This window comes from Macrobrachium nipponense, chromosome 39 (assembly GCF_015104395.2).
Source record: "Macrobrachium nipponense isolate FS-2020 chromosome 39, ASM1510439v2, whole genome shotgun sequence".
Lineage (NCBI taxonomy): Eukaryota > Metazoa > Arthropoda > Malacostraca > Decapoda > Palaemonidae > Macrobrachium > Macrobrachium nipponense.
The window spans coordinates 23,686,675-23,700,141 of NC_061099.1; the positions used below are offsets into that span (position 1 = coordinate 23,686,675).

General features: G+C 35.0%; 1 protein-coding gene across 1 annotated transcript in view; it reads right to left on the reverse strand.

The window, feature by feature from the left end:
* Positions 1 to 13,467, reverse strand: part of LOC135210214 (uncharacterized) — a 462,528-nt gene that overhangs the window by 59,207 nt on the left and 389,854 nt on the right. The window contains exon 38 of the mRNA XM_064243050.1: positions 877 to 1,028. Within this exon, the coding sequence (XP_064099120.1) occupies positions 877 to 1,028 (152 nt within the window). The remainder of the gene's footprint in view (positions 1 to 876; positions 1,029 to 13,467) is intronic.

The following is a 13,467-nucleotide window of genomic DNA, read 5'->3' on the forward strand; positions in this document are numbered from 1 at the left end:
AGAGTTCAGATACAAATGTACTTACATATCAAAGCAGCTAGGCATAGGCTACAGTCATGCTCATACTTCTCATAATAAATATACACACTAACTCATTAGTGAGACAAGACCTTCTGAAGAAATATGGGTACATAGTTACTACAGAAAAAGAATAATTAGAGCATAAAAAAAAGTGATGAAAAAATGTTACATTAAAAGAAGACAGTGGAAAAACTGGAGGAGTAGGTGTCCCTTAACCCTTTGAAGGGCTATATCATCATTTCTGAGTTATGAATGATAAGCTCTACTGATGCAATGGTCAGTGACTTTTATGAATAAATGATACACCAGTACCATCAAACCTTGGCTTGTTGGGTGGTCTAACATGGTCATAGACAAAACCTAATAGAAAAAAATATTTTGAGGAAAACTGGCTTAAAAATATAATCCATCAGACAAATGATGCTCTAAAAAAGAAAGAAAAATGTCCCTGGAACATGAGCACACAACAGGCCAACCTTTACCACATTGTTAGACCACCCAGCCAACCAAGGTGTGATCTGCTTGGTTTGCAACATATATTTATTACATAATTAAGCCTTACTATTTCATAACTTAGAATAAGTGAGGGAAACACACGTGCAACCTTGCCATAACCATAACCTTGACAGATAAAAGGCTAATAGTAATCCAAAAAACACAGGTATTGAAAAAGTGACACTTGATACCAAAGTGACAGGTCTGCTGTTACCCCAAAATGAAAGTAGTATATTCCTTATGCAAAAAAGTTCAGACAACTAATGCCACATAAGCCAAGGACTTCACTTCAATAACTATGGCTTGGGTGGTTTTACATAAGGAAATTTATTTTTAGATAAAGAATAAATCAAGTCAAACCTGTGATCATCAGAATAGTCTTGAGGAGCATCTTGCAGGAAATTGGAAGGTACAAGTCCCCTCTGGTTCCGAAGCTCTCCCATGTAGAAGCCATCATCATCCATATCACCATAGACATATATAATATCACCTGTTTGGAATGACAGCTCAACCTGTTAGGGGAAAATTCAGAGACATGCAATCAATCCAAGGTGCAACTGGAGCCCACTTCCTTAAGCTTACTTAATGTACATATTCTTTTCTCTTTTAAACAAGCACACACTAACTAGATTCTAATCTAAGAGTCATTCATTGTAAGAACAAATAACACTGAACTACATCAGGACACATCGGCTCTTGGAATGAAAAAAATGGATACATTGTAAAGCTGAAGCGCATATTCCGGAAGAGTGAAGCAAAACACCAGCTTGGATGAGATACATGTGGTGGACATGTGGTGGATATGTCAGACTTTTTTTTATGCTGCGTGTCTAAAGTTTTACACAATGGGTATGGCTCAAGATACAGACTCCGGAAACAGTGCAGTGTGAGAGAGACAAAGACTGGGATACATTGATGGTTAGATTTAATCTGTAGTTACCCACATAACACTGACAATAGGAGGATGGAGGACAAATCTTTGGAAGTCAACGATTAGGCATGTTGCTAAGAATGCTTTCACATAGAGTCACAAAATTCATGAAAAAACTTGTAAGTTACACAGATCATAAAAAGCACTAGCAAACGTAAATCTGTTCAATTCAGAAGAAGGGAGGAACGGAAAACAGAGCGGAAGTGATAATAATGACACAAATCAAAGGCTAGTAGTACCATGCTGTTTTAGAGGAGGGAGATAGAAAGTGTGATAGAGAAAGATGGTGGTAGAGGAGGAGGAGGAACAGATGAGGGAGGGGAGTTAATCAAATCATGGGGGAAAAGAATGACCAGAAGGAAGCTGATTCAAACAAGAAGAAGAGGATGAACCAAATGTTTAGGGGGAGGGGAATAACATGTTTCCACTTAAACCTTGGAACATCATACATCATAACCTTGAAACTACTTATCTACTGACAGCGTTCCCTCAGCCTCACACATGACATCATTTAGCTACATGATACTGTCACTTAAGGTGTAGTACTGCACTAAAGGCGGGTTCCAGTGTTGGGAACAAGACCACCAATCGAGATTAACGGATAATCCACCTAAGCAATCCAATATCAGTGATCAGGGGGGATTGGCAGAAGGAGGAGGAGGAGAAGAAGGAGGAGAAGAAGGAGACTAGAGACGTAATCCGGCAGAGGAGACTAGATTTGAAATCCGTTTATCCGAAAGGGTATGCCTGGCCCAAATGTAACTTTTTTTTTTTTTTTTTTTTTTTTAGAATGTGGCGAGATTTAGGCGACATACATGACAAGTCCAATTCTAAGTCACTTTCCTTTCAAACACTTGTGTAACACTTACCTCCTGCAAGATAAAACGTTCAAGAGGAGGACGAGGGGATGTTGGCAGGCAGCCAGGCGGCGGGGTGGGAATCATCGAGTTAGTCACTTAGAAGCTACTCTCTAGGTAGTAAGTACCTTACATAAACCCAACCTTCATATGCTTAACGCTTACACTAGTTTACTAACCCCTCAAACACCTTTCCACAGTTTGCCACGTGAATTTACCCATCAGGGCATCTACAGTTGCTACAGAATGTACTTTGTAATCTTGAGCTAGCATCTTGAGGGTAACTAAAGAAATAAAGGAGGTTACAAATGGAAATAAAAGAACAAAAACTTAAATCATAAAGATTCTGCCTCTATAATACATTCACCTTATGAGGACTGCACTAGCACTGAAAGCAATCTGTTAAGAAACTATATTAATATTTCAAAATGTGAATATGATCACTCATTACATACACGACAAGATTTCTTCAGAACCTTTCTTGGTCAATAAAACAGTAATGCTGATTTCAAAAGCAGCTCATTCCCTTGAGCAAAAGTTTGTGAAGACTGCTGTCACCTACAAGACTAGTACATATGTAAGGGAAACTGTACTTTACAATTTTGTAGGTTAAGCACACAACTTCAAAAATGTACAGCAGTTAATGAGTGCTTTAGGATCATTGCAGAGAGCATTTATGCTTCCAAAGTGAGGCAAAGCTTTCCTCTCATGAATGCTTTTAAAGAAAAAAAGTCAAACTTCACTTCTAAGTGAATCTTAGAAGGCTTAGTCAAAACTGATATTCATATGGCTGAGTCTCCTTGAATTATCTTTAAGTTAAAAGACTTTGTATTCTTTTTAAGTTAAAAGACTTTGTATTCTTTCAAATGACATATGGACATTTTATTTGCTATTTCATAACTATGTATAATAAGGAGTTATCTTTAAGAGCATTAATCTGACAGCTTCTCATGAAATTCATATCTCCTTACTTTTGCTATACTAATGTTTCTCACACAATCTTCCTGTATTACCATGACCTGAAAATGGAACATGTAGCATAATAGTTTCAAACTGGTGACATTAAATCCTATACAAAGATTTTCTTTGCAATAAATTATACTTCAGCACTAAAGTCTAAATAAATTTCTTGTTTCTTCTTTTGTATGCTAAATGTAATCTAAACCTTTTCAGCATTATTTTCAGATCAATTAAATTCCTTGAATTCTATATAATTTGAAGTTATCAAATGAAAGACACAGCTACACTAAATTTGTCCATCAATGTCAAATAAAACTATATTCATGAAAAAGATTAAAATAAAATCATGCAACAAAATGTATGATCATTTGGTATTTACTTTCTCAATTTCTTTTTTCTCAAACTGTTCTGTCCTTCATTTCATTACAAAAACAAGGATTACTGTAGTTTTTTCAAAGTCTTTTATTCTTAAACCTTTCTCAACATCTTTCATTCAAAGCCTCCTGTGTAACCTTGTCTCATTAAGTCATCTTTTTTCGAGCAATGTCATAAATGCATTGTTGTCACCTTTCCCTCATATCTAAGCCCCTAATTCACATGATTCCATATCCCAAGTAAGTCCAAGACTATCCTTTTCAAATAGAGCTCCTTACTGTCATACGAGACCCAGTCTTCCATTACCACAACTTAAAGTTATCACATGCTCATCTTTCTCATTTATTATGAATTTTTCCAACTCCCAAGTACGTTCAATATATCTCAAGATTTAAAACAGTTGTGGTAACCCCACTTTCTCCTCATCTCCAGGCAGATTCATGGTTTGCTCCATTTCCATGTTGTTTTTATTAATTATTGGGTTTAATTATTTTTTTGGGGGGTGGGGGAGCTTTCCACCGAGTGAATTTGTCAATTCTTTTTACCACAAACCTGATAATTTACCAAAGCATGATTACTCATTCAAAGAAGCTTCTATAAAAGGGCATACATACTGAGCCAACTGACCTCAAGGAAATGTAACAGAAACATGCAATGCAACTCCCCAGAATTTGTTTGTTTACAAAAGTGATGGGTATATATGATGCCTATATCAGTTCTGAAGCCTGTACGAAATGACAACTAAAAACCTAAAAAGGTTTCTGATCACAGTTGTAAATGGTATCTTTATCTAATTTTTATAGTTGTAAATCGTATCATTACCTAATGTTACCGAAGTTATTATCATTCTAAAATAACTGTAGACCTACTGCAAAGCCCCTAGTTTCACTTATGAGGAATTCTTTGGCAAAAATCACTAAGATTTTACAACTTAAGTCAAGTAGTAATAAAAATTATTTTCATTGAAGAGATATATAATAAGTATTACCAGGCTAGATCATAAATAACTAAAATTCGACTGTGCTCGTAAGAATTACGTTCTAATTGTATTAGTATATATATTAACATACAAAATTATTACTGCAACATAATATGGACAAAGCTAACTTTCTGTAATTCATGAAGCACCAAATAAATTCATAGAGGTACATTGTCAGATACCTGGTTCCAATGTAGAAAGAAAAGGGTTGCAATCAAAACACACACACACACACACACACTTGTTTGATGTTTTATTGTCCAGTACGCACTAATCTATTTAATAATTTACAAACTCAAATAGCTGTTTCTCTACACACATATTATGAGTGCCAGCTTGTATTTACAACAGAGTTGACAACAAAAATTTTTTATGGAATATGGAGAGAAATTTTTCCCCATAGACCAGATAAGTATGCTGCAGCTCTCTCCCTCTCTCCAACTAATTAGAAAAATTTATTTATATATGAAGTACACATATGGCTGACCTATTAAACGAATATTTTACAAGAGTTCTGAGGACTACATCTCAGAAACTACAAGTCTCAGTAATATATTCCAAGGAAATGAACCTTTGGAGAAGCTATTAACAACAAAGTTGTAGTAAAAAAAGGGAAACTGAGAGAAAGCCCAACCAAAGCAAGTACCCTACCCGCAAAGTTCAGATGGATTCCTCCCAAGGGATAACAAGGAACTGGAAAATGCTTCCTTACTTCTGTTGACATTTACATACCAATTCTCGAGAAAAGGAAAAAGTAAAGGACTGGAAACTGCTAAATATTGCACCAATTTCTTTTTTCTTTCTTTAAAGTTTCAGATGAAAACCCTTGTGGACAGAGGACCTTGATTCAAAAGTAAGACATAATACAAGGGCTCACAGAGGAAGAACAACGCAATTCTAGACAGGGAAGATGGGTGTGTTGATCAAGTGTTAGTTAAGAACTAGTTGCACAAGTTTAAAAGTACATAAAAGTGTACATGGCTTACAACGACCTAGAAAAAGATGCTGAAAGAATCTACAGACTTAATGGAAATAGTTGTAGAAGTGAGATAAATTGAGAATGGTTAAACATTTTTGTGATGGAAGAGAATCCATTTGATAAGAGTCTCATTTGGTGCAAAAGTGGGTCTGAGACAAAGGTGTCATGTCTCACTGCTATGTGATATATAACACCACGATAACAGGATGTATTCTATAATTCCTTACTCAAAGTATCAGTTTCCTCAACATAGAGATTAATAAAATTGCCTAAACTACTGAAAAACTGCGAGTTTTGGGAAAAACTCTCTGGTTTCATAGAGCTGTAATGTTACACATCAGCCATCTCTTGTTAAGACCATAACTCATTTCTTGAATCTGAGGTAACTTCTAGACAACTATGGTTGCCTATAGCAGAGTCCAGCTAACTTTGCAGCTAAGCCCCCCCCCCCCCCCCCCCCCCATTGAACATTAGTGATTGTTTGTTTGTATGGTGCTTTTACGTTGCATGGAACCAGTGGTTATTCAGCAATGGGACCAACGGCTTTACATGACTTCCAAACCACGTCGAGAGTGAACTTCTATTACCAGAAATACACATCTCTCACTCCTTAATGGAATGGCCGAGAATCGAACCAGCGACCACCAAGGTGGGACGCTAATACCATACCAACCACGCCGCTGAGGCGCTTTGTCTAGCTCTCAGAGGGGGAATGACCTCACACTAGTTAACAGTCCAAATGATTACCAGTACGGATTTGACTCCATTCGGAGATGTTGAATTTCATGCATGAATACGTAATGACACCACAGATTTGAGTTCCCAGAGTTTTGAAGTATGCAATTAATATCTCCGATAAAAGATACATAAAGTTGTATATCAATATGAGATCTTGATCATTTTGTCTGTGCATCTTTTTTTTCATTACACAGTCTAAATAAACACACATCTTGCTTTTTTTTTAAAAATTGGTGTTGGCCTGCATAAGCAATCCGACAGAGACCACACTAATTGAAATGAAGCATAGACTTATCCTGCTAGTTCCAATGTTAGGGTATTAATGCATCATAATCCTGTATGTCAAATATTAATATCATTGAGAGATTAGGCCTACACATCAATTTCTTATATTTTGAGGCAATGACTGGGCATAAGCCTACTCATCAACTTCTTATATTTTGAAGCAAGGGCAGGGCATAGGCCTACACATCAAATTCTTATATTTTGAGGCAATGACAGAACATAGGCCTACTCACCAATTTCTTATGTTTTGAGGTAATGACCGGGCATAGGCCTACATGTTAAATTCTTATATTTTGAAGCAATATCAGGGCATAGGTCTACACATAAAATTCTTATATTTTGAGACAATGACGGCATGGGCCTATACGTCAATTTCTTACTGCAAATAGTTTTCTACCCATATCTGTTGGAAATAGAGTAGCTTTTAATTAATATAATAGTTTCAACTCCACGATATTTAAATATTTGCATAAAGTGGAATGCACATACACATACATGCATGGATGCCCATAATGACTGTAACGCCTCTTATACCACTTGTGGGCACATAGCCAATGATATACAGATCATTCTAAGGACTGTCTCAGCCTTACACACAACTATCAAACTGCTCTCAATGAACTATATTGAAAATATATTTACTATAGGGATAACAAATTATATACTATTATTGAGATGAGTAAATATAAGGCTGCTGTAGCATTTCTATGAGAATGAAGACATTATAAAAATACTTAACAAAATTAGAAAAATATATAATAGCTGAGAAGTTATGTATGAGATGATCCAGGCCAGTCTGAGAGTAGCCCCTTAATCACTTGGTTTTAGGGGCATTCTTGTAGATTACCTTGATGGAGAAAAGGATACATAAAACTCTCTCTTTCTCTCAGGAGAATATTTTAGTGTAGACTATATTCAAAAAGATCTCAATTACTTTTAATTAAAACAAATGACTAAATTTCAGTTACAAGAGTCGGCAGATAATTCTTTATACCAGTATTTTATGAATAGGCCTATGTTTATTCTGTAATGTTAGGTTACCACATGAAAATTTTTCGAAGACACTTCAAGCCCCATAACAGCAGTAACAAAAAAAGAACCAAAATAAAATGGCTGAATATAAGACAGGCCTATAATCCAACCATATAAGCTGTGTAAACCGACAAAACGACATAGGTCCACATAAGTATAAGTCATTTTTTATGATTCTGTTATTTCTAAAGGAGATGTCCTTAAGAAAATTCTCAGAAATTTATCGGCAATATGACTTGTATAGCCTATCATACTGAAACATTTTGTTAAACAACGGTATATTCTGGTTTTCTAAATTGCATGTACTGCTTGTCATCCCTCTGAATGTGTAAATGACTCCAATTAAATCTATTTTATGACTATCAAAATGTAGTCAAATTACCTGAAATCAATATGACATACCAGTCTGCATAGCCCTGAGAAAGTCTTGATGTTTAAATTTAGAATGGTGAACATGTTTGATATCAGAGGGTAATTACCATTGTCCATTGATTCACATGGACCGATTCAAATGGACATATTCCCTGCGTCACATCTGTATTCAGCTGAACCTCATTTACAAAACACAACATTGCACCAACGTGGGACACTTCTGAATTCATTCATATTTTCCAGTTTTTTTACCATTAGAGAGATATGTACTGTCAAACTTTGGTTTTCGTACGTCTCTCTTTTTGTACATTTCAGTTTTCATAGACTTTTTTCTATGAAATTTTGTCTTGGCTATCATACATTTTCTCGGTTTTCGTACACTCGGAAACACTCCATCCGGGGCCCAGCGTGTGACTGGGCCCCATATCGAGCGCCCAAACAAAGCATCCCATCTTCTTTTGTGACCCATTCTGCTTTTGTGTTTGTTGTTTTTGTGGTTTTTTGTTAGAGTGCAAAGTGTTGGAGGAAGTTGCATGCCATCTCAGTGAGAAAATGCCTACAAGCGCTGCTGTTAGTAGTTTGAAAAATTCAGATAACGAATGGGCATACATAATGTGCCTACTTCAGGGATTAAGGACATGTTTGCAAAGGGGAATGATGTAAAAAATTTTGTGGAGAAATATCATCCTAACAAAGAAGTTTTCATCCATGTCTCCAACATGTTTAATGACAATGCCGTGTTTAACTTTAGGCAAATTTTAAAGAAACGCCAGAAACAAATGTCTCTGGACAGTTTTGTTGTGTGACAGGGGCCCAGTAACTCTCAAGCTGGTCCTAGTGCCAGTGAAAAATGAAGTGGGTAAGTAGCCTCAGATACTGCCAGTAAAAAAATGAAGAGAAGTAACCCTAGATAGGTCCTTGATACCTGAAGTCCTTCTGGAGGGAGAGTCCCCTTCCAAACAATAACCCCTCCTCCCTTTCCCCTCCTCTCCATCTCCCATACGCTGACAGTGTTTTCCAAAAAGGTAAGAGTGATGTTAAATGTTCATTTATTCATTTCATTAGTCATTTATATTTATTTCTCACTGTTTTCTGTATGTAAAACCATGTTTATTCCCTAGAAAATGTATTTAAAGAAAATTATATTTTTGGGTGTCTGGAACACTTTAATTGTATTTACATTATTCCTAATGGGAATTATTGTTTCGGTTTTCATACGTTTCTAATTTCATGGGAGGTTCTGGAACAGATTATGTACGAAAACCAAGGTTCCATTGTATTATGATTTTATTTCAGGGGATAATATAACGTTTCCTTTTGATAAAAAGCAAAACATATTTTAGTTTGGTAAAACAACCACTGTAAAATAAATGAAGATGAAAAGAACCACAGTTTAACCAACTTTTCAAAACTATTTCCAAACAATCAGCTTCAAGGGATGTCATGACATGATCAGTGGGTGGGGCTTAGCTGCAAAGCTAGCTGGTCTTTGCTTTAATGAAGTGATGAGATATATTAATATCTAACTTTGATAATTGTTTATTTAATAAACATGAGGCAAGTTATAAAAATGCCTCTTTTGAATTTAAGTAAAAAATAATTGATTCCAAAGAAAAATAATTCTAGAAAAAAAAAGCTTTTCTAATAATCTCAGATAAATGAATCAAACTGAACATGAATGTTTCTCTGATAGCAGTGCGGCCAATAGCCAGTTTTCACAAAGAGTTCTAGAGGCCTTTAAAAATTACCACTTTATATACGAAAGGACACAGGCCTTTCAACTTCCTTTACAAGAGATAAGTCTATTGCCCCATTTGTGGGCTATTCTGCATTTTCTCTTTTCTGGGTCCCACCAAGCTTTTCAAAGTTGTCCCCTTTTCTACTACATGGCAAAACCTGCCACTGTCTGGATAGAACAAGAGGCAGGCAAACTTCTTGTTAAGATTCTTCAGATTTTTATAGAAACAGTTAAATAAGGTGAAGATTTCACAGAATTTATGTTTTTATAATATAGTTCCTGAAGAACAACACAATACTGCAATTCAGTATTAAGTCCATACAATCAGGATACTGTAATACACAATGAAATTTGAGCATATGTGTAACTGATGAAATACATTATAATATCCACTGCAAGTTACACGTTTTGGACCTATTCAAAAGTTTGCATATTCCTGGTTTTGTAAAAACTTTAAGCTATTGTTAAAAACATCTATATCTAATTTCCTTGTACTTTCTTAATAATCTAGGACCAACATATTAGTAAACAATATAAGTGAACATAGACCTAGTCAAGAATTATCCAAGTAAGCTTTTTTAAATAGAAAGAATGCCTCCATCTTGTATTTCTAGAAAAAAGACCCCTTCTATTCTTTAACCTATAAATAAGGAATGATACAATACTGTATCTATGTAACGGATTACGTCTCTGGCCTTTGTCAGGATGAGTGTCAAGTGCATTATCTAGCTTCCATAATTCACAGCTACTGTTTTCTCAACACCTCTTCCCACCTAGCTATCCACCTTCTGTAACTTTACTCTAACCCACTTTCCCATCTCATTGTAGAAACAAATCTTTTCACGCTAGCCCTAGGAGGATCTAGAAATGTGATTTAAGTGACCTTGCTAAATTAATCTAAAGAATACTGATGCATGACTTCTAAGTCAGACAATTGCTACTGAAATTTTTCATTTATATCAATAACCTCTTCAAATAAAAATGTAACAAAAGCAAAAAAAAAAAAAAAAAAGAAAAAAAAAAAAACACATACACACAAGAAATTTACACTTTCCTGCCACAAAGACAAGTTTGTGCATAAAAAAAGCTGGCATTATTCCTGTCTTAAGTAGTAAACAGCATATCATTCATATTTACAAGGTTTTGTTTATCTAAATGTTTATGCATATATAGTGTTTAAATGTACTGATCTCTGACTGCAAAAGTATAAACACAGCATGAGGAAAATCTAATTGATATCCTAAATGAACAAAAATTAAAAAAGGAAAACTGAACTTTAAATCTTCTAGAGAATTTCTGGACTATCTAGAAAAACTGCCAACAGAACCCACAACAATAATACAATGATACAGAGAAAAATTCAACATTTCTGTTGGCAGAATGCACCTAATAATTCCTTTGCTAATATGAAAAGCTATAAAAAGAAGTTTTTGTTAAAAAAACACTAGGTTCCTTGGACAAACAGTTTGGTGTAGGGATGTAGTGATCCAAAAGCAACCTTTTGAAAGTGTCATCAACCAAACTGGCCAACATGGCTGCACGATACAGTGATCAGATCATATTTTCAAGGGCTAACTAATTACCAGTCAACCCTGCTGTAAATGTTGATCAGTTTCTGCATGTGACTCCCCTTGCCACCAATACCTTGTGGTATTTTCAATCTGCATCCAGCTGGCACTAGAGAATTTATCCTAACTTTACGACCCAAGATTTGTTTGTTATGAAATTATTTAAAATTTGTCATTTTGCACATATAAGTAAATCCCCCTATTGTAAATGCTTCAGTGTCTACACAAGTATATATTTTATTTGTAAATGGACACAGCATATTCAAGTACTGCATTTGTGTATATTGTGTATACTGATATATGTGTAGTATGCTTATTTTGGTACTGCTCATTAAACTCTTCCTATGGATTAGTGAATCACTGAGTTACCAGTATTACTATGATATGCCTTGATGTTTATGATACAAATGCAGACTCATTATGTTCTGCTTATAAGTTTATGATTAATAATAATAATAATAATAATAATTATAATAATAATGTATACTCAGCATTTCTTTAAAACTCTAAAGATTTCCATAATATGGCAAGAAATATCAGTTTTGGGTTCCTAAATGTTGGTTAAAATGTTATTTTTCATTTCAGTCCTAACCATTAATTTTCTGGATCCAAACAACTTCAGTACTACTTACTGCAGGATTTTTACCATACAAGACCACATTCGTAACTTTTCTTCGGCATGACAAGGCTCTCCTTATAAAAACTACATGCTTAAAAGTTGTAGATTATGTAAGAATACATTACTATAACTTAGGTTTCATTAATAATGATGAATATACTACAGTTAAAAAATGTAATAGCATTACATGGAAAGATTTGCTTCTGTGAGTTTTAACTTTGCTTTCTGCCCTAAATTCAGCGCATTTCTTTAAACTCAACAATGGAGGACTGTATATGCCTGTACCACTAATGACTGTCTTAGACCTATCCCCAAAGGCTGCACTTACTTGCATCTTTGACACTTAAGCTTAAGGAGCAATATGATAATTACAGTACAGTATTTTCTTCTCTATGGCACTCTTTCCACAGACTAATAAAATTTAGGTCTATAGTCACCCAAGAGATGCACTATAGTCCTACACTCTGATGTATATTCATTTTAAAATAGCTAAACCCACATACAGAGCTTCCAATTCAACAAAATAGCTGCTTATTAAAAAGGAATAAAATGGAAATAAAACTGATTCCTGTGCTAATGAAAAGTTTAATTCAGGAGAAAGACTTAAAGGCACCAATAGCACTTAAAAGTATGTCGACAACCTAACAAAAGGCGAAATCATTGGGCAAAATCAAACCAAATTCAAGGAAATGCAACATAAACACTAAATAATTTCCTAGACACCTCTGCCTAAAGCTTGTTCTTCATCTGTTTTCCAGTCAGGGCAAAAAACAACCCCACTACTCACAGTGTAATGAAAAGGTAGATTGTACTGAAAGTAGATTATACTGAAAGTAGATTACACTGAGAACCTCAAATCTACCCCAGATCTACTACCCCTCTCCTCCTCCGTCATCATTTGGTCACAAGGCTCTACATAGTGAGGCAATAGGTCACAGAAAAAACTGCACAATGTTGCAACAAGGATAAAAAAACCTATTAACAGTTAAAAAAATAAAGACAAATCTGGTGCAGTGGAAAGGTCATAATTTTGTGCCAAAAGTGTGCATAGCTGGTGTGGAGGCAAGTTGGTAATAATAATAATAATAATAATAATGATAATAATAATAATAATAATAATAATAATGATAATAATAATAATAATAGTAATACATTAAGCTTGACAGCGGTAGTGCTGGCAGTGACCCAACACATCTTTTAACCAGTCACTACATCAACATCTTACAGTAAGCACCCATCCAGTATAAACAGTCATCAACAGAATCTTTTTATAACAAAGCTACAATAAATGGTGAGCTATCATTATACCGGTTCCGTACATAAACAAAAAAACCGTGACACAAATGAAAGCTTGGCTAATGTTAAGGATGACCAGAAAGGGCAGAAAATAAAACTGGATGCTCAAGTTAAGTTGAATAGTGAGTGATTGCCATCTGCAGTTAAGCCAATTTTGTACCTGCCTGTCGCTTTATCAGTGGTGAACACAAGGACCCCTATTCATGTACTGTATACTTAATA